At 34.5% G+C, this 25,523-nt stretch overlaps 1 protein-coding gene across 1 annotated transcript in view; it reads left to right on the forward strand.

The window, feature by feature from the left end:
• The window catches only part of IPO8 (importin 8), a 68,344-nt gene that overhangs the window by 23,616 nt on the left and 19,205 nt on the right, over positions 1–25,523 (forward strand). Inside the window, exons 9-20 of the mRNA XM_061206717.1 lie at positions 277–411; positions 2,068–2,167; positions 4,738–4,814; positions 5,107–5,223; positions 6,395–6,484; positions 7,798–7,963; positions 9,016–9,176; positions 10,004–10,129; positions 12,071–12,137; positions 15,345–15,470; positions 16,071–16,168; positions 21,034–21,129. Coding sequence (XP_061062700.1) covers positions 277–411; positions 2,068–2,167; positions 4,738–4,814; positions 5,107–5,223; positions 6,395–6,484; positions 7,798–7,963; positions 9,016–9,176; positions 10,004–10,129; positions 12,071–12,137; positions 15,345–15,470; positions 16,071–16,168; positions 21,034–21,129 — 1,359 coding nt within the window. The remainder of the gene's footprint in view (positions 1–276; positions 412–2,067; positions 2,168–4,737; positions 4,815–5,106; positions 5,224–6,394; positions 6,485–7,797; positions 7,964–9,015; positions 9,177–10,003; positions 10,130–12,070; positions 12,138–15,344; positions 15,471–16,070; positions 16,169–21,033; positions 21,130–25,523) is intronic.

A 25,523-nucleotide genomic window follows, 5' to 3' on the forward strand; every position in this document is an offset into this window, starting at 1 on the left:
AGTGTATAGACGTATTTTGAGTAGTTCCACAGGTTAGAGGTAGGATAAATGGCTGGAAATCACAGTGAGACACCCTTCAGTTCAATATCACAAAGACCTATCTAAGAATTAAAACAGCTCGTGTGCTTTCTCACAAAATATTTACTTCTCTAAAAATCTGTTAATTTTTATCTCTATGACTTCTGCGTTGGTTTTATGTCATGCCTAAAATGCCCATCCTGTTAACTTTAAAATTGTTTATGTTTTCCTATGTTTTCTCTTCCTATTTTCCTGCAGGTACTACTAAAAATTTTAGACCAATATAGGCAGAAAGAGTATGTAGCTCCCCGTGTTCTTCAGCAAGCATTCAACTATCTCAACCAAGGCGTTGTTCATTCTGTAACCTGGAAGCAGATGAAGCCGCACATACAGGTTAGTGTCAGGGAGCACTCTCGGAAATCATTCTCTGGTTAAATTTTCTAGACAGGGTAAGTGTTAACTAATCCCATATTTTATATTTAATATGTTTTTGTTTCCATTAATAATTTCAAATGAATGCAGTCTTATATCTGATATGAAGGGCTTGGAAATTTAAGTATTTGAGAAGAGTGAAGTTTTCAAGTTGTATGAGTTGGAAGACTTGGATTTAGTTAATCTTGCTTGGAATCTCATTTAGCCTCTGTTTCTCCTCTGTTAGGTCAGATAATATTTTTCTACCCTTCTTACCTAAAGGTTGCTAGGATCAAAAGAGGTATTTTGTATGATAGCATTTTGAAAACAGTCACCAGGGCTCTACTAAGGTAGTGTTATTTTGCAGGAAATGCAGCCTGATACATGACCATTTTCTTTTGTAGGTATGAGCAAACAAGGTTTTTATTTCTCTTTTTGGATTGTTAAATTCTATAAAAGAAGTTGAAGTTTTCGGTTTTTATATCAATTGTGTACTTAAAGGTAGAATCAGCATTGTTATTAAAGAATAAATCAGAATGAAAAATTATGGACCATTAATAAATAAATTAATATTTACATACAGATAATTTTGGGTAATTCAAAGATGTTAGGAACGGAATTTTTTCCTCTCAAACTATGAATTCTTAAATTCTGTAATCTCTAAGGTGGTATCTAAAAAGTAAAGCAATTCTTTTACTTTGTCTTTGGTGTCTAGGATAGAATTTGTTTAGTGTTTTATTATAGGTCTTACAGATATTAGATCTTTTGCATTGTTTTCTGTGGACATTTTAATAATGTTTGCCTAATTCCCTTGATCAAATAGTGATTGGTTCTTTGCAATTAATAAAGATACAGATTTCATTTTATTTACTGTGTGCCTGTAAAGTAAGGGTGAACTGTGATAGCATTTTTTTCTACTTGATGCCTTTGGCCTTATTTTTACATGGCTGTAATGTAGGAGTAAGAAAACTCTGATTATTAGGCTGAATTTTTTTCTCTTAGAATTACTTAATTTGGAAGAAGTGATAAGAGCTAATTTTGTTCTTACGTATGTAGTTGTTAGAGCACGGAAGGGCTTGGTAGAGCATTAGCGGTAGTGAACATAGAGGCTATTAGATGTGATTTTTTTCCCCCCACTGAAGCCTGCATTTGTAGGGTAGGAAATTAAGTTGTTGAAAATGGAAAAAGAGAAGAAAATGTTAATGTTGATGAAATATTGACATTTAGGATCAAAATGGAAATGTAAAAATGTTCACAATAAGTAATATAATAGTAAATATAACCTTGGTTTGATATTTATTTCTCTTCCTTAAAGAATCAAGGTATGTTTAGGTATGTTTAATATTGATAGTAAAACTTTATTATCCCCGTTCTTGCTTCAAAGAATAACATTCATCTCTTTCTCTGTCCCTTTAATCAGTTGTTGTTTAAAAACAATCTTATGTTTAACTTCTTCTGCCCCCCACCCCTTACCCCCAAGGCTTTTGCTTTCCTGCTTTCACCTTAGCCAATGCAAGCTTAACAGAACGATTAATATAACAGTTTGGAAAACTAACTTCATGAAGGCTTTCATTCTTGGTGTTCGCCAAATGTGAATAGTCTATACCCATTTGTTGTTTTGTTTTTTTCTCTTGTTAGAATATCTCTGAAGATGTGATTTTTTCTGTGATGTGTTATAAAGATGAAGATGAAGAGCTGTGGCAGGAAGATCCATATGAGTATATAAGGATGAAATTTGGTAATGGAGATGATTTTAGTCCTCATCAGTTCCTGGCTCTGTAAAGTAGTAGAACTAAATTTATACTTTTAAGCAGATTTTACTACTTTGTTAAATTCCCAGAGTTCTGCTTTGCACTATAAACTCTGAAACTCGTGAGAGTTTGATGTTCTGTTGAACCGATGGACTTGAGATGAAAAGCTGCGTTATTTGTCCATCCCTCTCATGGGTGCTGAAGCAGTCATGGAGCCATCTATGTATAACTCTTTCTGTTGTGATGCTGATCTGCAGGGACCATTCCTTTCTGTGCCTTTTGGGATACCTGTTTGTAGATTGGTTTGTTCTCAGTCTGGGAGATCCTTTGCATTTCTGCATATTTTAGGAACACCCAAATTTAGTTTGCATCCTTAACCTAGAGACTGCGTATTCCACAGGGGAATGAGATTACTTCTGATGACCCCACTGTGTGGCCCAGTTCTCTGTGGGTCCTTTTAGCCTTGGATCTTCCAGGAAGCTGTTGAATTGTGTAGGTTGCCTAAGTTCATTCCCTTTTGTCACCAGTTTGAATTAAGCACTTCCTGGAGTACTCAGGCGCTTAGCATAGGAAGATGTTATTTGTGTACCTCTGTTCCTCCCACGGTGAAGAAGCTATCTGAGGGCAGGGACTTTATCTTACTTGCTTTATTTTGCATTCTCCATCCCTTCTACACCCCTACATTCCTCTGCAAGTTCTTGGCCCTAGTCTGCCTTCAGTGAATGTTGAAACAAATAATTGATAAGACTAGCACTCACCAAGGCATGCTGAAGGTGCTGTGACCACAGTGCTTCCCCTTGTTGGGCCATATGTCTCTAGTTACTTGAGTTAAGCCTACTAGTATAGATGCTAGATTATTGGGCTATGATGTTTTCACAGTGCTTTGTGTTTAGATTCTTTGATTCAGTAAGTGAAGAAGTGCCTCTTTCCTTTGGAGACAAAGTACAGGAAAAGCAAGTGAATGAGAAACAATATTTACCACTGCTTTATCCTTCCATTCTATCATTTCTATTTGAAAATCATTGTACATGTGCATGATTTATTAATTCCCCTTCCTAATGCTTTTGTTTTCCTAGTTTGCTTTGACAGAGCAGAATCGTTAACTGGTCCTTCTTCTTTTTTAAGGCATTTTTTAGTGTCTAGCTTTTCTATGATACCTGTTTTTATAATATGCAGTGTATTTGTTTAACTTTCAGAAGGCTACCATTATTTTACTTATAAGAAAGTATCTCAGTTTTTAGAAAATACAATAGTTAAGAGCTGTGTGTGTTTTTTTTTTTTTTTTTTTTTTTTTTGGCTGTGTTGGGTCTTCGTTTCTGTGCGAGGGCTTTCTCTAGTTGTGGCAAGCGGGGGCCACTCTTCATCGCGGTGCGCGGGCCTCTCACTATCGTGGCCTCTCTTGTTGCGGAGCACAGGCTCCAGACGCGCAGGCTCAGTAGTTGTGGCTCACGGGCCTAGTTGCTCCGTGGCATGTGGGATCTTCCCAGACCAGGGCTCGAACCCGCGTCCCCTGCACCGGCAGGCAGACTCTCAACCACTGCGCCACCAGGGAAGCCCCGAGCTGTGTGTGTTGATTGATAGAATTTACATTTTATTGATTAAAAGAGAATATGGATAATTCAAGACTAGCTAAAGTGCCTTTTTTCCTTAATCACTTCCTTCTGTAGAATGCAGTGGGTATTACTTGATATGTGTATTTTACTTTTATTTTAGATAACCACTGGGGAGAACAATTACGTTATTAGTTTTCTTTTTATATTTTTGTCATGTGCAGTTATTTAATTAACAAAATACTCCTGTCTAAGTTTATTGACTGATATTAATAATGGTGTTTTTAGATTTGGTAAAAACTGAAGGAGCTCAGGCCTTCATGTTAAGACAGCCTGGATGTGAATGCTGGCCTGGTTGCTTGCTCACTGTGTGACTGTGGGCAAATTACTTAACCTCTCTGAGATGGAGTGTCTTCAGCTATAATATCTTGTGTGTGTATGAGTGTCTATATGTGTATTATCAGTTTGTTTCTTTCTCTTACTACGTAAGCTCCATGAGAACCTTTTTTGTTTGATATTTGTATCCCCAGAGCCTAGAACAGTGCCTGGCACATAGTAAGCACTAAATAAATTTTTATTGTTTTTTGATAGAGGTAAAGCATTTTTCCTATCCTCAGTGAAACAGATATGCCTAATATGTATTGTTTGTTTTAATATGATTATTTAAAAGGTCAACCTTTTAAATAACTATTTAAATATTTTAATAAACATTTGATATTTATTAAAATAAACACATATTTAAATATGTGTTTATTTTAATAAATAACATTTAATTTAAATATTTAATAACTATTTAAAATATTTTAAAAACGTTTAAAATAAATATTTGATAAATATTGTTGTGCATGAGAGCAGTGATGATATATCTTTAGCTTTTTTATGCTGTAAATGAATGTTATATGTGGACTGTTTTATTTCTTGGTTTTGGAATAGTGGTCAATCAGGTTTAAAATCTATAATAAGTAGTTGTATTTTTTCTAACATGGTTTAAACTTTTAAAATCTTAGATATTTTCGAAGATTATGCTTCTCCCACCACAGCAGCCCAGACTCTCTTATATACTGCTGCAAAGAAAAGAAAAGAGGTATATAGTTATTCTTTTTAAATACAAAACTGAAAGGTGGCCTGTGTTGATTTGACACTCTAATGAATGCCCCTAGTATTTGAAAAATTATGTTAGTAGTTATAATCTGTTACTTTAAAAATATTTTTCTGTCCTTGTTAAGGGAAAAGGAATATTTTGTTTTCTTAATTATAATTGCTAGATAGAACACAATAAAATGGCTTTATTTTTGAAAATTTATACATCATATTTAATACAGTAGTAAGGCAGTAAAAGTTCATGTAGACTAAAATGGTTTCTTCTGTTTCTTTAGGTGTTGCCAAAAATGATGGCATTCTGTTATCAAATCCTAACAGACCCGAACTTTGACCCTAGGAAGAAAGATGGAGCCCTGCATGTGATCGGTTCCCTAGCTGATATTTTATTGAAGGTTAAGCTACTCAAATTTAATTTACTTAATAACGCTGTGTAGCACAGGCAAATGAGAGAATATGAAAGTTATGGATAATTTAAAACTGGTGACTTTCTGCATAATTGAATTGACTAAATATTTTTCTTTCCTTAATTAAAAAAATGACTTTTTTCGATAGTTCCATTTTTATTTATTTATTTATTTATTTTTTAACATCTTTATTGACGTATAATTGCTTCACGATGTTGTGTTAGTTTCTGCTGTATAACAAAGTGAATCAGCTATATGTATACATATATCCCCATATCCCCTCCCTCTTGCATCTCCCTCCCACCCTCCCTATCCCACCCCTCTAGGAGGTCACAGAGCACCGAGCTGATCTCCCTGTGCTATGCGGCTGCTTCCCACTAGCTATCTATTTTACATTTGGTAGTGTATATATGTCAGTGCTACTCTCTCACTTTGTCTCAGCTTACCCTTCCCCCTCCCTGTGTCCTCAAGTCCATTCTCTACATCTGCGTCTTTATTCCTGTCCTGGCCCTAGGTTCTTTAGAACCATTTTTTTGTTTTTAGATTCCATATATATGTGTTAGCATGTGGTATTTGTTTTTCTCTTTCTGACTTACTTCACTCTGTATGACAGACTCTAGGTCCATCCACCTCACTACAGATAACTCAATTTCATTTCTTTTTATGGCTGAGTAATATTCCATTGTATATATGTGCCACATCTTTATCCATTCATCTGTCGATGGACACTTAGGTTGCTTCCATGTCCTGGCTGTTGTAAATAGTGCTGCAGTGAACATTGTGGTACATGTTTCTTTTTGAATTATGGTTTTCTCAGGGTATGTGCCCAGTAGTGGGATTGCTGTGTCATATGGTAGTTCTAAAAAAATGACTTTTTATTCATCACTTTTTCAGTATGAAAATGTTGCTGTATAAAAAAAATGATACAAAATGATTTTAGTGTTATTTATTTCTAGAAAGATCAATCAATATCAAATTATATCTAAAGTACTATTTCTGTCTTGTTTTAAAACATGCAATATGTAGGTAAAATAATTTTACAGAATTGTAAATAGAAGTATATTAAGTGTAAGTCATAACAAATGTATTTTATTAGGAAGTGATTTTTACATATGAAAAAGACATTGGTAAGTTAAACTTAATTTCTGTCTCCTAACAGAAGAGTTTATTCAAGGACCAAATGGAATTATTGTTGCAGAATCACGTATTTCCATTATTATTGTCTAACCTGGGATACCTTCGAGCCAGAGTAAGTTTTCCATATTTCCATTATAGTATCTCGGAATCTTCATTTGTAAGTTAATTATTGAACTAAATATTTTTGGATAAGTTGACCTTTTACCACATATTGAGGCGAAATGAAGGCAATTAGAATGTCTTTTATGGTCACATAAGCTGAATAAAGAGCAAACTAGTGAATAAAGGAATTTATAGATTTTAATTCCAGCTGTTTTTTCCCCTGGCCTCACTTGCTGCATATGCAAAACATTCAGTGAGAGGGATGATGTTACAGCAATGGTACAATGTAAATTCATAAGCTGATTAATTTTTAGTGTCCAAAACAGAATGGAAATTATATTTTGGCTAAAAACTTGATTATGATTTCCAGTATAATAGATATGCCTTAATAAAATGGAGAAAATAATAATCCATGTAAATTTATTTGTGTTCTAAGTGTATATTATTTATAGAAATAATATATTTTATGGAGAAATAAAAATAGAACTTTAATTTAAGAGCCTAGTACTTATTTTTATAACTGTATCAACCCAACAAAATGTCTTGCTAAAACCAATATATGTTAAAATGCCTTGTACACTCTAAAGCATTTTATAAACAGAAGATAATAGTCACTAAGGAAATATTTGTGTGAATGTAGATTAGCGATGTGGAGGGCACACAAGTATTTTTGTAAGTAGGCTGTTATTTCTGCAGACTCTGTGAATTGTATTTCTCTTGTTAAGTCTTTAGCCATTCAAATTAATTACTGTCAGTTGTGTTTTCTGCACATAGAGAATTTTAAAAAATAATGTGATTCTGTGGTCTAATAGTTTAAACTTTGGTAATTTATGCAAAGTTAAATTTCTTCGTGTCTTGTGTGAGTGAAAAAATCAAGTTTGTTAAGCCAGTTAGTGTAAGGGAAAATAATATTTCATTCATTTGTTGTGAAGACCAGTAAATGAATATCAGCATTGTTTGGTTCATAGTGCTTTTGCATATAAATAATAAATAAGTTATGAATCATAATATTTATTAAAAGCATTGACAGGATTTCTTTTTTCAGAGACACTTAAATTTGGCTGTTTTCTTTTTCCTGTGAATAATGATATTGCATAAAGGTAATTTAGAAGTAATAAAACTGCCTTTATTATAAGAAGTCTGGGAAATCCAGAAGTTAGCCACTAAGGCTAATATGCTTCTTTCCAAAAACAAATAAATAAACAAATAGCACTTGGTAGAATTAATGATATTTTACTTAGTAAGAAGTTCTTATATGTGTGACATTATTACGTAATGCCATAATCCTAATAGTTTCCTACTAACTTTTTCCTTATAACATAGTCCTGTTGGGTACTTCATGCATTCAGTTCTTTGAAATTTCATAATGAGCTCAACCTAAGAAATGCAGTTGATCTAGCAAAGAAGAGCCTGATTGAAGATAAGGAGATGCCTGTCAAGGTTGAAGCTGCCCTTGCTCTTCAGTCATTAATTTCTAACCAGACACAAGGTAAAGACAAAATTTTTAAATTTAAAAAATTTAAAATAAAAACACACCTTTTAGAGGGTGTATTTAATTTATTTTTTTGACATGGTCTTCTCAAGGAGTTTTGTTCACTTCCTTCCCTAACAAAGATGAGTCCCTAAGTCTTAAGGTTCAGGGTTTGGATTTTTGAGCTTTTGCCCCCTCAGAATTTTATAGGAGTTTATTCTTGCCACTTTCAGGAGTGTCTATTGACTGTGGTTTCCAGAAAAATTTTAGATTAGAAAAGAAGTTGATGATTAGTAGATGGGGAATCAAGAGACCTGGGGGTCTAGTTTTGATTGTGCTACTACCTTGCCATGTAGACCTGGGCAAGGCACATGATCTGTCAAGACTTAGATGCCGTATGTTTAAATTTAGGGGGATTGGACTGGATGGCTTTAAGATTCCTTTTAACTCTAGGATTCTATGATTCTGCTAGTTCTGAAAGTAGCAAGTAGCATTTCTAGTGAGTGATAACACATATCTCATTTGTTTGTTTAGAAGAATGTTCTGTTCAAAATTCAAATAAACCTTTGAAAGTAAATTGGGCTTTATGAAGAACGTGCACCTTTACCTCTATTCAACAATGTTGCAATGGAAGGACAGTATTACATAAGCACATGTGGGGAGAAGGGTGGTGAGAGATGGAGTGGGGGAGGGAACAGGCACATCAGTGTTGGGCATAGTCTTTATGTACATGATTTTTTATACTTGTATCTTGATGGCATATTCATGTTTGGTAAGTCGTGCTGATGACAGAGCACATGTGTAATTAGAATTTCTCAGTGGGTACTATTGGCATTTTGGGCAGGACAGTTCTTTACTGTGCTGAACTGATTATCCCTATGTTACTCATGGGAAAATTGATACATTGGTGAACATTATTTTGGTACAGCTTTGTAACTTACTCACTGTGAAGCAAATATGTTATCTAGAACCTATTACCCTGTGTTATTTACCTTGTGACCAAGTTACTTTCCTTCACCACTTGTCAATGGCTAATTTTTTTTTACTGAGTTTGTTTTTTATTGCATTAGCTAAGGAATATATGAAGCCACACGTGAGGCCTATTATGCAGGAGCTGTTGCACATTGTTAGAGAGACAGAAAATGATGATGTTACTAATGTTATCCAGAAGATGATATGTGAATACAGTCAAGAGGTAGCCTCAATTGCTGTTGATATGACTCAACACTTGGTAAGACTGGGCAAAGTTTTATGTTAGTTGGTATAAAGGCTTTGAATAATCTAAATCAATTTAACTCCAAAATCTGGAGTTCAGTTTACATGTAATTGAAATGCTAATATAAAAATATTTGCTCTAATAATTCTGACAGTTAATAATTTCTATATATACTTTTCAGTTTTCCTGGATTTTGGATTTATTTATTTAATGACAACCAGAAGTTAATTATTTGCTATCTGATTATAATAGCTAATATATATTCCACTTTAGTGACTAGATAAGGGAAAAATGGCTATGTTTAAAACATGACAGATTCTATCATTGATTCACTTGGCAAAGTGCATATCTTAAAGTTTGAGCAATGCTGACATTTGGATGTGTGACACTGCCGTTTTTTTTTAAAGAATTTATGTATTTATTTATTTATTATTTATTTTTGGCTGTGTTGGGTCTTCATTGCTGCGTGCGGGCTTTCTCTAGCTGCAGCGAGTGGGGTCTACTCTTCATTGCAGTGCACGGGCTTCTCATTGCAGTGGCTTCTCTTGTTGCGGAGCATGGGCTCTAGGTGCGCGGGCTTCAGTAGTTGTGGCACACGGGACTCAGTAGTTGTGGCTCTGGGGCTCTAGAGCTCGGGCTCAGTAGTTGTGGCGCACGGGCTTAGTTGCTTCGCGGCAGGTGGGGTCTTCCTGGACCAGGGCTCGAACCCGTGTCCCCTGCATTGGCAGGTGGATTCTTAACCACTACACCACCAGGGAAGCCCGACACTGCCCTTTTGCTAACTTATAGAGAAGGGCGGGTATAGCAGTACTAATTGTTGAATGTGTTTGCTATTTTCACAGGCTGAGATATTTGGCAAAGTTCTTCAAAGTGATGAATACGAGGAAGTCGAAGACAAAACCGTAATGGCTATGGGAATTTTACATACCATTGATACTATCTTGACAGTTGTAGAAGATCATAAAGAGGTAGGATTTCTTTGTGTTTTATTATGTCATTATAGTAACTGAAATTTATATGATCACTGGTGATGAATTTTTAAGTCTTAACCTTTAAATTGCTATTTATGTTGCTGGATTTTAAAAATTACCCTCAAATTTTAAAGAAAAGTGTTAAAATGATTGAAGGGAAATATTACATGTGGTTTTAAAGTATATAGTATATCTCTTTGTGCTAAGCTTAGTTCAGTTCATCACATCTGGTATGTGCCAGGCTAGGTTTGGGGGGATATCAAATTGAATAAGACATGAGCCCTACTTTTTGGAATCCATAGTCTGGTCTTCTTGGCAGAGAGAGACTGCCATGCAGTCACGGTGGCAAATTTTAAATAATGGAACAAAATGCTGATGTAACAAATGTCTGAGAATGGAAGGGAAGAAGAGCTTAAAACATCATCTTTCCTAAACTGAGTTCCAGAACAATATTGGGATAAGAATTTGTGCAAACATTTGTTAAGTGCTCTCATATCCGTTAGCTGACAGAATGTTACTATGTCACCCTGCCGTAGAGGAGGTAATGGTAGTGTCCTTTTGCAGAAGTGGAAAACAAGGTTCAGGTAGTATCAAGAGCCTGAATCATGTTCACAAAGCTAGTAAGTTGTAGATTTGGGGTTGCAGTCAATTGATATATCCTGATAATATGTCAGTTAATCCCTACCTAAAACCTGCTGCTCTCTTGCCCAAGTATTATATATTATATAGCCTCTACTTAACTCAAATTAGATTTGTGTTCATTACTTCTGTGAGCACGGTTGACTTGTTTGGCAATGATGGCAGCTCTCATTTTGTACAGTGGGACTTAGGAAGCAGGTGCTGGTTCTTTAAATAGCATTGTTAAACCCTGTGGCTGTTGACTTATCCTGTGTTTATCACATACCAATGGACACTTACCAGGTTCTTAAAAATGGTTCAGTTTTCTTCTCCTGGGCAGGGCTTCCTTTGCCTAAAAGGCTTAGCGTGAATTTTTATTTCCGTATTCATTATTGTATTGTTGTGTCCTTGTTGAAACAGTGTGGGCCTATCGGTAAAAGTGAGATTTCCAAGTTAAGTTACGTGTCTACTTAAGGATTATTCTTTCACCTTATATGTAGAACTTATATTTTAAATTTGAAGAGAACTTAGACATCGCCTTGTCAAGTTTTCCCAAATGTGTGTGTATGGAGGATGGGCAGGAGTAGAATGAGCAGCGGGATGAGTTTGAAGACAAAACAGCACTTTATCTTTTTGTTTTAATTTTTAAGTTCTTGATATTAATTTTATTTTGAATTTCAAGTAAAGTTAAAGGAGCATGTGACCTTACTGTGATTATCAAGGGAGGCATGGGTTAAAATTGAGATGCACTAATCAAATCCAGCTTCCTTAACCTACAGATGAAAAAACTTAAAGCCTTCAGCTAAATGGCTTTACCAAGGTCATAGGTAACTAGAGGCAAAACAAGGACTGGAATCTTGGTCTCCTGACTACCAGTCTTATGATTTTGAACTTTGACTTACTAAAAGCAAACTTTGAAAACAGGATTTCCTTAAAAGGAATATTTACACGTGTACAAATACTTAATGTATGAAGAGCAGAATTAGAAATCTGGAACAGATGCTTAGTATTTTTATGGCTTAAGTCTTCACATTGAAATCCTAGATATATTAGGAATTAATTTTGGTGTAAAATATGAGATAAGGAAGTAATTTAATTTGTATTTTTATTATGAATTTAACTGCCACTTCTATCATTAGTCTACTTTTCAGAATTTCCTGGTTATTCTTGCATGTTTAATTTTTCACATGAAGTTTAGAATTCTCAATTTCTCTTCTCAGAAAAGTCCTGTTGGTATTTTTATTGGGATGATATTAAATTTATAGATTAAATTAAGAGTTATGATGAATTTTAAACTAAATGTTTAAAATTTGTCTTTAGGTTACTCAGCAGTTAGAGAATATCTGTCTACGGATCATTGATCTTGTTTTACAGAAACATGTAATTGGTAAGTTCAAAGGTAGAATAAAAAGGTAAATTGGGACTATTTTTAAATTTGATGAAAAATGCATTTTAGCCCTTCAAATTCAACAAGATGGACAGTTTTGAGAAAGAGAGGCTTGCATTCTGTTCAATTTTTAGATATACTTTCTGATAATAGGCATCCAGATTTTCATTTAGAGGTAAGCTTAACATATCCAGTTAAGAATTTTTGGTCTTGGAGTTTTTAAAGAACAGAGAATTTAAAGTTTTTTAGAAAGGAGGAACTGGGATGAGGTTCAGGTGAGGTTACTTTAATCTGGGATTGAAAAATGTGAAATGATAGACATATATCCTATCAGAAGTGTGCATTAATTGTTGTTCTGTTATCTGTTGTGGTGCCTGACTGCTGAGTAGAATCAGTAGCTAATGCTGGATGTTATACACTGATTGGAATTTGTAGAGGAGGCAACTTTTTCATAGTATCCAAGCATTTTGAAGATGCCAGCCCCAAATCTTGTGGGCATGAGGGAAATGCAACCTGTATAGTGTATAGATAGAAAGATGGAACAAAAGCATGTTACTGCCTAAGAGCAGTTGTCCCCAAACTTGTTATCATTCACAGCATTAGTAAAAAATTGAGCATGTACTTCTAATATATGTGAATAATATTTGAATACCTATTTATAGGCAATATACATGTTACTATACTACATTCACATACATAAAAATAGAAATGTAAAAACATGAGATTAAATATAAATATATATGTATATATCCACTAAGTGTTCTAATAACATTCTTCTCCCATCTCAGTGGATTATCCTGCACCCTGCCGAGGGTACTCCTTACTTTTGAAATAGTTGCTATAAAGCAGTAGTTCTAAGACTTCGATGTGCATAAGAATCCCTGAGGATCTAGTTAAAATGAAGATTCCTGGACCATAATTCCAGAGATTCTGATACACTCAAAAAGAGTATATTCACTTATGTCCTTATTCATGGAAGAGATTGTAACTGAAAATTCTCCATTAAAAAAAATTTTTTTGAGGACTTCAAATGTGAATTTTTTTAATTGATGTACAATATTATATTAGTTTCAGGATTACAATGTAGTAATTTGATATTTTTATAGAATATGCTACATACAAAGTTATAAAATATTGACTGTATTCCCTGTGCTGTGCATTACATGCTTGTAACTTATTTATTTCAGGTGAAGGGGATTAAGAGATACAGATTACTAGGTATAAAATAAGTTACAAGGATGTAATCTCCATTTAAATTTAAAGTAAAGTAATCTTGAGGAAAAAGCTGTAAAATAAAGCAAAGTAGTTTATACCAACCTTCTGTAATCTGCCTACACCAAATATTTAATTTGAGCAATTACAACATAAAGATGTTAAAAAAAGGAAAGGGGCCTATTTCTTGGGTGCGGTGGGCAGAGGAGAAAGCCATGGTTTCAGCTGCCTGTATCCTCTAATCTCATCCCTAGTCCCAGGGTGATAGCTGATCTCTCTTATGTTTTCAGCTGTGATGCACATAATGTTAGTGGCCCTTTTTTGAACCAATACTTGGCTATGCAAGATCTCAGATAAAAAAAAACAACAACCAAACTTGTTCTGGAAGATGTCATGGGCTGAATCTGTTAATCCAGGACCCCCGCCACAGCAGTCTGACCGTGTTATGTCCATGGTCCAGTCTCTTTCCATTGTCCCACTTCTCCCTCCCTCCTTTGCCTGTTTTCATTGCTAATTTACTCATGAAGTTGATTTATTATTAGAAGCCAGGCTTAGCTGTTACTGATTTAACTGTTCTATCTTATGCAGTAAGTCAAAGTTAGTAAAACCATCCTACCCTAATAGTCAGTCTTCTTGGTTGAGAATAAATGAAAAAACTTGTGGTCAATTTGAGCAGAAATGGAATTTAGCGGAAGGATAGTCATAGCACACCAAAGCAGTGGGAAGGCTGGAGTTGGCCAGAGCCAGCCAGGATTCTGCCATAAAAGTGGTCTGCTTAGAAGGCCAGTGCTGCCTTTGTCAACACTGGGTCCTAGGCTGCTACCATAGTCCAGACTCCAACACAGACCCTGTCCCCCCCACCTGCTGCCCCCCAAAACTGGAACAGCTTTGTGCCTTCTAGTTTCTCCCTCAAGATTCAGAGTCCTGGTCTTGAGCATCTGAGTAGCCAGGTAATGCACACATGCCGTAGCTGTCACGAATGTGAAAGGAAATATTTCTATCTTTTAGGCTTCACTTTAGGAAGAGGCATTTGCTTTCCTGAACAGAACTCTCAGAAATTTTATATTCAGACAATTGGTTGTATTTCAAGTGATTGTCTTACATAAGAAATTATTTCCCAGTATCTGTGATTTCCATCTTATTTTGCTTTTGGTAAGGCATATATCTGTATTACTAGCTTTTGAATGTATTGTTTTAAATAATGTTACAGAAAAAAAACTTTATTCAAACTTCCAGGATGAATATTAGTTCCTTTTATTAAGAAGGGAAAAAAATAAAAAACTTTGAAGTTAGACTTTTTTATTCAGTGACGTGGTAGGAATTATTTGAAATTTTTGTATTGAGGTTTGTGTTTTCTGATTGTATGTTTAGATATAATTTGCTTTTGAGTGAGGGTAATAATAATAAATATGTGTACAAATGCAAGAACATTCCCTTTGGACTCTTCTACTTTGAGTATAATTGTCTTGAGGTAAATTAAGAAATACTGTACAAATTTTACAAGCTTTGTAAATTGACGAAATACTGTCCAGTATATAGTTTGTAAAAATATGTGAGACAGACAGATATTTTCACCTAGATTAATTAAGCTCTCTGAAGAACATTAATTATTTGTAAATTTAAAATCCTGTGTAGCAGCCACATACAATAATCTGTTCCTTCTTGTATCCATTTCTAATATAGTTTTATACATATATATATAAACTATACTTTCTATATTACAAAATATAAAAAATATAATTTTTCAGTATTATAAGTAAGTTTAGTAAAAACAAATCTTTGGCTTGTCTTATTGAGTAGGGGGCAGATCTTGGTAAGAAACGGGAGGTGGCAAATAGGTGTAGCTGAAGATGTGAATGCTGAGAAACAGATGCTCAAAAGTACGTTAGATATAAAACATGTGTGAGTGTATAACCTAAATCCTCTTCTGAGTGGTCTTTGTGTTTAATTTTTGCTATTTCCTGGGATTCTAACTAGAGATTTTCTTCTTTCTAGAATTCTATGAAGAAATTCTTTCACTGGCATATAGTTTAACCTGCCATGGTATTTCTCCTCAAATGTGGCAACTTCTAGGTATATTATATGAGATTTTTCAGCAGGATTGTTTTGAATATTTTACAGGTATGACTTTGACCATGTAACATTTTTGCTTTTCTGTCTCTAAATAGATATTATTTTCAAGTAAAGGGTGGTGCTATCATAGGAGTGTTTTTCAGCCCTAGGAATAGAGGTAGTAGGAGGGAGACCATATTGCCTACTGTATCTTGAATTACTTTGCAGTCAGAGTATATATCCATATATTTATTAATATTTTCTGAATATAGACTATATTCCAAGTATTGTTCTAAGCTCAGCAATACATCAGTGAACAAAATAGACAACCCTTGCCCTTTTGACACTTCCATTCTAGTGGGGGGAGGGAGAGGGTAGGAAACACACAGCCAAGTAAGCAAATATACAGTATGTCAGATGGTGATGAGTGCTATGGAAAAAAAGAAAATTAATAACAATCACTATAATAAATGATGAGCATTTTAGTCTTTCTGATCCACATTTTCCTCACTTATAAAAAAGGTGGATTTAACACTTTCATTTCTAGCATTTTGTGGTTGCAAGGGAAGATAGTAATGTGTGGGTGCTACAGAAGTATGCTTTCAGTGGTAATAATTTATTTCTACTTCTCTTACTCAAGTCTCACTGGGATTTTGAATTTTTTTCCAGACATGATGCCTCTTCTGCATAATTATGTGACAATAGATACAAATACTTTACTATCAAATCCAAAGCATTTAGAAATACTTTTTACAATGTGTAGAAAGGTAAGCATGTCCTAATCATTTGTCATAGTGATTCTTACTAATGGTTTACTTACTAATGTTTACTTACTAATGTTGTATTTCACTTCAGGTACTCTCTCAATTTGTTTCTTATACATTTAGTTCTATATTGCTCTCATCAACATATATTTATATTTTGTATTTTCAAATGGAGTTTGGAATTATAATCTGAAAATTTCATATTGTGTGTTATACTTAAGAATGTTTGCTACTTTTATAGCTGTGTACTTTATAATGCTTAGGTAAATAATTTTCTTTGTGTTTTTTCTTTCAAAAATGCAGACTTGCTCCTTGATTAAAAAAGAGTGCTAGAAAAATACCACACAGTTTGTCAATTATTGATTTTTCTTTTAATTGAATGTATATATTAGAAGACACTAGATATAGGTAATTTGAACATAAATAACATAAGACAAAAAATTGGAATAGTTGGAAAAACAGCATCATTTAGCTCAATACAGGATAATTGGTAAGCCACATAATGGTTACTGTTGTATTTATGCACAAACATGATTGTCTACTATGTTCTCTTTGTCACAAGTTAGATTTGGCCCTCTTGGTTATATCTGGTAATCATTGATGAGTAATGCTTTCCTCCTCTTTTAGGTGAATATATGTATCAATATATACATAAATATAAAACTGTATTGCATAGAGATGGCAGATTTTAGAAAGCTCAAATAGCCAGAAACCTAAGTTTGGCCTTGGAGTTGGGAGTAAGATAGCTAGTGTACAACCTATTTTCCTCCTTAGAAGAGATGTGTACCAGACTCTGTTAAAAGCTCTGAACTGATAATCAGTTTATCTGATGGAGGTCTCAGTTCAGTTATAAAGAGCCTGGGAGATTTTGGGAAGTCACTAAGTTTCATCACATGTAAACAGCAGGGGTAGAATCACGATTTTTGAAGACTCATATAGCTCTGTAATAACCCAGCTTGTTAAGTCGTAATCACCTGGCTGTCTTCAGTTTTCTCCCAAGTTATAGAGACAGCTGCTAGTGAGGGAAAGGGGAAGAGAAAGCAAAGGTAGAAAACATAACAATCCTACATGGTCCTTTATAACTCACAGTTGCTCTGTATTATAGCAGATATAGTAAAAGTGACATTCACAGTGATGTCCTTCTACTTGTTGAGTAGTTAAATATATTTCGTATTTCTGGTCTTATTATTGAACTCTTACTGTACACTGGTATTTCCTAAGCACTTTATACACATGAATTTATTTAATCTTTACAACATTATATCACCTTTTGTCAAAGAGGAGACAGGCATTTTGCATTGTGCTGAGGTTTAGAAAACTGACCTAGTCACATAGCTGTTATGTGTTGGAGCCGGATTTGAATCCTGGTAATCTGGCTCCAGAGCCCATTTTTTAAGCTACTGTACTATATTTTGTTTCTCTTCCTTTTGTCCTTTTGGGACAAAACCTCAAACCAACAGAACCAGCAAACAAAGAAACCAAGTAAATGCAATTTGGGGAGAAGGGGCTGATTTTTTTCTTTCTGTATCATATAATCCTATGACATAAGTATATTACTGTATTCCTTTTTACAGATGGGGACTAAGGTACAGAGGTTAAATATTGGGTGGGCCAAAAGGTGCGTTCGGTTTTTTCCGTAAGATGGCTCTAGTAGCATTTAGTTGTCTTTAACTTCATTTGAAACAATTTTGTTAGATTGTATGTGACAGCTGTCATATCACCGTGAGTTTAAAAAAAGACTTATCAAAATTGGTGAATTTTTGTGTAGCCATTTTAATATTGAAGATGGAAAAAAAACAACATTTTTGGCATATTAAACTTTATTATTTCAAGAAAGGTAAAAACGCAACTGAAATGCACAAAAAGATTTGTGCGGTGTTTGGAGAAGGTGCTGTGACTGGCCAAACGTGTCAAAAGTGGTTTGCGAAGTTCCGTGCAGGAGATTTCTTGCTGGCCGATGCACCACAGTCAGGTAGACCAGTTGAAGTTGATAACGATCAAATCGAAACAATAATTGAGAACAATCAACGTTATACCACGTGGGAAATAGCCGACATACTCAAAATATCCAAATCAAGCGTTGAAAATCATTTGCACTAGCTTGGTTATGTGAATTGCTTTGATGTTTGGGTTCCACGTAAGTTAAGTGAAAAAAACCTTCTTGACCATATTTCTACATGCGATTCTCTACTGAAACGTAATGAAAACGTTCTGTTTTTAAAACAAATTGTGATGGGCAATGAAAAGTGCATACTGTACAACAATGTGGAACGGAAGAGATCGTGGGGCAAGCAAAATGAACCACTACCAACGGCACCAAAGGCTGGTCTTCATCCAAGGGAGGTGATGTTGTATATATGGTGGGATTGGAAGGGAGTCCTCTATTACAGCTGTCCCCAACATTTTTGGCACCAGGGACCGGTTTCATGGAAGACAGTTTTTCCACGGACCGGGGGCGGGGTGGGGGAATGGTTTTGGGATGATTCAAGCGCATTATATTTATTGTGCACTTTATTTCTATTATTATTACATTGTAATTGATAATGAAATAATTATACAACTTACCATAATGCAGAATCAGTGGGAGCCCTGAGCTTGTTTTCACTTGCCGCTCACTGATAAGGTTTTGATATGAGTCTGCAAGCAACTGATTTATTATGGTCTCTGTGTGGGCAAACCTATCTGCTAATGATAATCTGTATTTGCAGCTGCTCCCCAGAGCTAGCATCACCGCCTCAGCTTCACCTCAGATTATCAGGCATTAGATTCTCATAAGGAGCATGCAACCTAGATCCCTTGCATGCACAGTTCACAGTAGGGTTCACGCTCCTATGAGAATCTAATGCCACCACTGATCTGACAGGAGGCGGAGTTCAGGCGGTAATGCGAGCGATGGGGAGCGATGGGACCAGTGGACCGCTACTGGTCCGCGGCCTGGGTTTTGGGGACCCCTGCTCTATTATGAGCTCCTTCCAGAAAACCAAATCATTAATTGCAACAAGCACTGCTCCCAGTTAGACCAACTGAAAGCAGCCCTCAATGAAAAGCGTCCAGAATTAGTCAACAGAAAACACATAATCTTCCATCAGGATAACGCAAGAGCACATGTTTCTTTGATGACTCGGCAAAAACTGTTACAGCTTGGCTGGGAAGTTCCAATTCATCTGCTGTATTCACCAGACTTTGTACCTTTGGATTTCCATTTATTTTGGTATTTACAAAATCTCTTAATGGAAAAAATTTCAATTCCCTGGAAAACTGTAAAAGGCACCTGGAATAGTTCTTGGCTCAAAAAGATAAAAAGTTTTGGGAAGATGGAATTATGAGGTTGCCTGAAAAATGGCAGAAGGTAGTGGAACAAAAGGGTGAATATGTTGTTCAGTAAAGTTCTTGGTGAAAATGAAAAATGTGTCTTTTATTTTTACTTAAAAAACTGAAGGCACTTTTTGGCCCACCCAGTAGCTTTTCTAAAAACACAGCTCATAAATGGTAGAGCTAGGATTTAGACCAAGGCATTCTGGTTCCAGAGCCCACATGTTTAGAATCTAGATCTAGAAACACTGCTCTAGAGGTAGAATTTTAAGTTTATGTAAATAGGGTTGGTTCTTGGTTTTGCTAGCTACCTGCTTATGTTTCAGCTCACTGATCCATCTGTTTTCCAGCTTCTACAATTTTATAGCTGTCTGTTTTTTCTTTTTCTCTGTCTTTGTGGATATATGCCTCTAAAATATCTTTACCTTTATTTTAATGGCCTTCGGGAAGGGATAAAATTGAATGGGATGTTCAATCTGTCATCTTTATCTGGAATATCTTTTAAATTCAGTTTTCTTAAATTGTATTTGTCCAGGAAATTATCCAGTTCATCTAAGTTTTCAAATATATAAGGAATATAATATTCTTCATAGTATTCTCATTTTTAATCTTTCCTTTATCTGTATTTATGTCTTTCATAATGTTTTAAAATTTTGCTTTCTTTGCTTTTTAAAAATAATTTTGGCAGAAGTCTACTTCATTAAGTCTTTTTTTTAATGAATCTATTTTTGATTTCTCTTTGTTTTACCTCTTTTTGTTTATAGTCCTAATTTCTATCTTACTTTTATTCTCTGGGTTAAGTCTGTTCTTTTTCTTATGTCTTGTGTTTGAACCCTTATTAATTTTTCCATATTTCTTTATTTCTAATATAAGCATGCCTCTACTCTATAAATCTCTCTTCTGGAAACCTTATTATAAGGCTGCTGTATTTGGTGTATGAACATGTGCACTGTATAATTGTTCATATCAGTGAAAATACAGAATTGACATTAGGGGAACAGGCTGGTAGGCTTTGTTATACTCATCTTCTGTAATACTGTATAGTCCTAAATGGTTATAATGTCTATGGAAAGTACTTCAAATTATGAAGTCCAAATGAGGAAATTAAAAGGTGTGTAATATTAAATTTATGGTTTCATTATGAAAAAATGGGTGCATATAGACAAGAATTCAAAAGGAACAGAAAAACACAGGGTTTATTTAATTGTTTAAGGAGAAGGTTATTTTGTTTTCTTTTGATTTCATTGTATTTTACTGTTTTGATGCATTCCCTAAAGGGAAGCTTCATTTGTCTAGACAGTTAACTCATATAGCCTATTTTATTAATCCAAAGTTAAATAAGTGAATTATTACACCTTATAAGGAATCAGAGTAGATAAAGTAGATAGATGAACTTCATTTTGAACTTCCTTCTTTGGGTTGGCAAGGTAAACTTATGATGCAAGGAACGCTGAGATTCTAGTGGCTGAATTTTTATGTGATATTTACTTCATGTAGACTTGATTAAATTTTTTGCAATTGCTATTTACTGCTGAGTGAAATTTTAATTACTGCAGGTACTATGTGGAGATGCAGGAGAAGATGCAGAATGTCATGCAGCCAAACTTCTTGAAGTCATCATTCTTCAGTGCAAAGGAAGGGGAATTGATCAGGTAATATATGTATAGAAAACATCCTACTTGATGTTTACATTTAAAATGTGCATGTCTGATTGATGTTTTGTTTATATTGTGATGGAAAATTATAAAGATAGCCTATAGTTTGTGTTTACTGATACAGATCCTATGACAAAAATACCCAATGCAATTTGGCATCATATTTAAGAAACCATTGCTAAATTCACGTTCACAAAGATTTTCCTCTGTTTTCGTCTAAGAGTTTTATGGTTTTAGCTCTAACATTTAGGTCTTTAATTCATTTTGAGTTAGTTTTTGAATATGGTTTGCGGAAGGGGTACAAATTCATTATTTTGCACGTGGATATCAAGTTGTCTCAGCACCATTTGTTGGAAAAAAACTATTCTTTCCCCATTGAATTATCTTGGCACACTTTGTGAAATCAATTGACTGTAAATGTGAGGATATATTTCTGGATTCTCATTCAGATTTGATTAATTTTTTTGTGCTTAATCCAGGACTGCAGTATCTTTATTACTGTAGCTTTGTAGTAAGTTTTGAAATTAGGAAGTTTGTGTCTTCCAATTTTGTTCCTATGTAAGATTGTTTTGGCTATTCTGGTCCCTTGAATTTCCATATGAATTTTAGGATCAGCTTGTCAATTTGAGCAAAGAAGCCAACTGGGATTGTGATAGGCATTGTGCTAAATCTGTAGATCACTTTGGGAATATTTAGTCTTTCAATCCCTGAACATGAGATGTCTTTCCTTTTATTTATGTCATCTTTAATTTTTTTCAAAAATGTTTTGTAGTTTTCAAGTACAAGTTTCTTTCGTTAAAATCTCACTAAAATATTTTATCCTTTTTAATGCTGTTGTAAATGGTATTGTTTTCTTAATTTTATTTTCAAGTTGTTTATTGCCTGTGTTTAGAAATGCATTTTTTCTATATTTATCTTGTTTCTTGCAACCTTGCCAAATTTGTTTATTAGTTTTAATAGAGTTTCAGAGAATTTCTTAGGGTTTTCTGTACACAAGGTCATCTCATCTGCAGATAGAGTTTTACCTTTCCAACTTGGGTGCTTTTTATTTTATTTTTCTTGCCTAATTGCCTTGGCTAGAACCTTCAGTGCAATGTTGAATGGATGTGGCGAGAGGAGACATTTTGTCTTGTTCCTGATCTTAGGGGGGGAAGCATTCCTTTCACCATTAAGTCTGATGTTAGCTGTGGGTTTTTCATAGATGTCTTTTATCAGATTGAGTGTGTTCCTGTTTATTCATGGTTTTTTGAATGTTTTGATCATGAAGGCGTGTTGGATTTTATCAAATGCTTTTCCTGCATCTATTGAGATGATCATGTGGGTTTTGTCCTTTATTCTGTTGATACGGCGTTTTGCATTAATTGATTTTCAGATGTTAAATCAACCTTGAATTCCTGGTGTAAATCCTTCTTGATCATGGAGTATGATCCTTTTTATATATTTCTAGATTCAGTTAAGTGGTATTTTTTAAAAACTATTTTTGTACCTGTATTTATAAGAGATATTGATCTGTAATTTTTTTTTTCTTGTGGTATCTTTGTCTGGCTTTGGAATCAGAGTTATGCTGGCCTCGTGGAATGAGTTGGGAAGTGCTCCCTCCTCTTCTATTTTTTGGAAGAGTTTCTGAAGGTTGGTGTTTTTTAAATGTTAGAATTTAGCAGTGAAGCCATCTTTGCCTGAGCTTTTTTTGTGGGTAGTTTTAAAATTACCAATTCAGTCTCATTATTTGTTATAGGTCTACTTGTATTTCTATTTCTTTTTGAGTTAATGTAGGAGTTTGCATCTTTCTAGGAAGTTGTCCATTTCATCTAAATTAACTAATTAGTTGGCATGCAGTTCATAATATTTCATTATATTTCTTTTTGTTTTTGCAGGTTGGTAATAATGACCCTGTTTTGTTCCTGATTTTAGTAATTATTATCTTCTCTTTCTCTCGCTCTCTTTTTTCCCCCTTTTGTTAGTTGAGGTAGAGGTTTGTCAATTTTGTTCATCTTTTCAAGGAACCAATTTATGATTTTGTTGTCTGTTTTTTTTTTGTTTGCTATTTCATTAGTTTTTGCTCTAATCCTCATAATTTATTCTCTTCTACTTGCTTTGAGTTTAGCTTGCTCTTTTTCCAGAGTCTTGAGGTGGAACTTTAGGTTATTAGATTGAGATATTTCTTCTTTTTTAATATAGAGATTGATAGCTATAAATTTCCCTCTAACCACTGCTTTAGCTACATTCATAAGTTTTGGCATGTGTTCATATTCATTCATCTCAAAATATGTCCTTATTTCCCTTGTGATTTATTCTGGACCCACTGGTTATTTAGGAGTGTGTTGTTTAATTTCCATGTGTTTGTGAATTTACCAGAATTCTTTCTGTTAATGATTTCTAATTTTACTCCATTGTAATTGGAGAACATACTTTGTGTGATTTCATTCCTTTTAAATTTATTGAGGCTTATTTTATGGCCCTGCATATAGTCTGTCCTGGAGATTGTTCCATGTGCACTTGAGAATAATATGTACTTTGCTGTTATTGGGCTGAGTGTTCTATAGGTGTTTGTTAGATCTAGTTGGTTTATAATGTTGATTAAGTCTTTTATTTTTTGCTGATCTTCTACCTAATTGTTCTGTTTGTTATCAAAAGTGAAGTATTAAATTCTCCAACTGTTGTTGAATTATCTAGTTCTCCCTTTGTTTCTGTTAGTTGTTGTTTCATGTATTTTGGGGCTCTGTTAGGTGTATGTATGTTTATAATGGTTTTATCTTCCTGATGAATTGACCCTTTTATCATTAAAATTGTCTCTCTTTATCTCTAGTAACACTTTTGTTTTTTTAAAATTAATTAATTAATTAATTTTTGGCTGTGTTGGGTCTTCGTTTCTGTGCGAGGGCTTTCTGTAGTTGCGGCAAGTGGGGGCCACTCTTCATCGCGGTGCGTGGGCCACTCTTCATCGCGGTGCACGGGCCTCTCACTATCGCGGCCTCTCTTGTTGAGGAGCACAGGCTCCAGACGTGCAGGCTCAGTAGTTGTGGCTCACGGGCCTAGTTGCTCCGTGGCGTGTGGGATCTTCCCAAACCAGGGCTCAAACCTGTGTCCCCTGCATCGGCAGGCAGATTCTCAACCACTGCGCCACCAGGGAAGTCCCTTTTGGTTTGCTTTGATGTTGTTTTTGTCTAATATTAGTATATCCATTTCAGCTTTCTTATGGTTGCTGTTTGCATGATATATCTTTTTCCATTCTTTTACTTTCAACCTATTTGTATCTTTGAATTGACCCATTCACATTTACTGTTGTTACTGTTACACAGATTCAATCTGTCATTTTATTTTTTATTTATATGTCTCATGTTTTCTTGTTGTTGTTCCCCTATTCTTTCTTTACTGCTTTCTTTTGAATTAAGTACATATTTTCTAATGTCACATTTTAATTCCTTTAATTTTTTTTCCACTATTTTAAACATTTTTCTTAGTGGTTGCTCTAGGGCTTACCATATATCTTACCTTATCAGAATATACTTCAGATTGAGATTAACCTAATTTTTAGTGAGATATAGATGCATTACTCTTATATAGCTCTATTCCCTCTTCCCCCTTTTTGTACTGCTACTGTCATATATATTGCATCTATATATGTTATAAACCCAACAATACACTGTTTGTAATTATTTCTATTTGTAATTTTATTTCAAAGAAGCTAAGAAAAAAGGCAACCAAGTATATATCTACAGAGTTTGTTATATTAGCCTTCTTATTTACCATTTCTCAGTTCTCTTTATTTGTTTGCTGTGGGTTGAAGTTACCATCTGGTGTCATTTCCTTATTCCAGTAGAATCTTGCTTCTACATCCTTTGTATTGTTAATGGTGAATATATTGCATTTTATAGTTTCAACAGTATAATTATAACATGTTATTTTATGTGATTGCTTTTTAAAACAGTTTAGAAAGTGAAAGAAATACTATTTTTACTATTTTTTATAATTACATAATTACCTTTACTGGAGTGTTTGTGTGTGTCTTTCTTTGTCTTTGAATTACCCTCTGGGTCACTTGCTTTCAGCCTGAAGAACTTCCTTTAGTATTTCTTGTAGGATAGGTCTGCTAGCAATGAATTCTGTTTTTTTTTTTTTTTCTGAGAATGTCTTTATTTCATCTTCAGTGAGGTTGAGGTCTGAAGGTATTAGTTCTGTTCTAAGCAAGTAGCATTGGGAGTAGAAGATTAGAACAAGATTCATAGTGGGAGTCATTGCAGACATTGCATAGAAAACACCAGAAAAAACAAGACATAAGATGAGGAGGGCAGGGAGAAACCTGTGAGCACAGGTTTACCTTGGAAAATAGATGATATTTTTCACAGAAACAGAAAGTGTAGATACCAGGAGATGGGAATAGAGTGATATTA

Source organism: Eubalaena glacialis, chromosome 11 (assembly GCF_028564815.1).
Source record: "Eubalaena glacialis isolate mEubGla1 chromosome 11, mEubGla1.1.hap2.+ XY, whole genome shotgun sequence".
NCBI lineage: Eukaryota > Metazoa > Chordata > Mammalia > Artiodactyla > Balaenidae > Eubalaena > Eubalaena glacialis.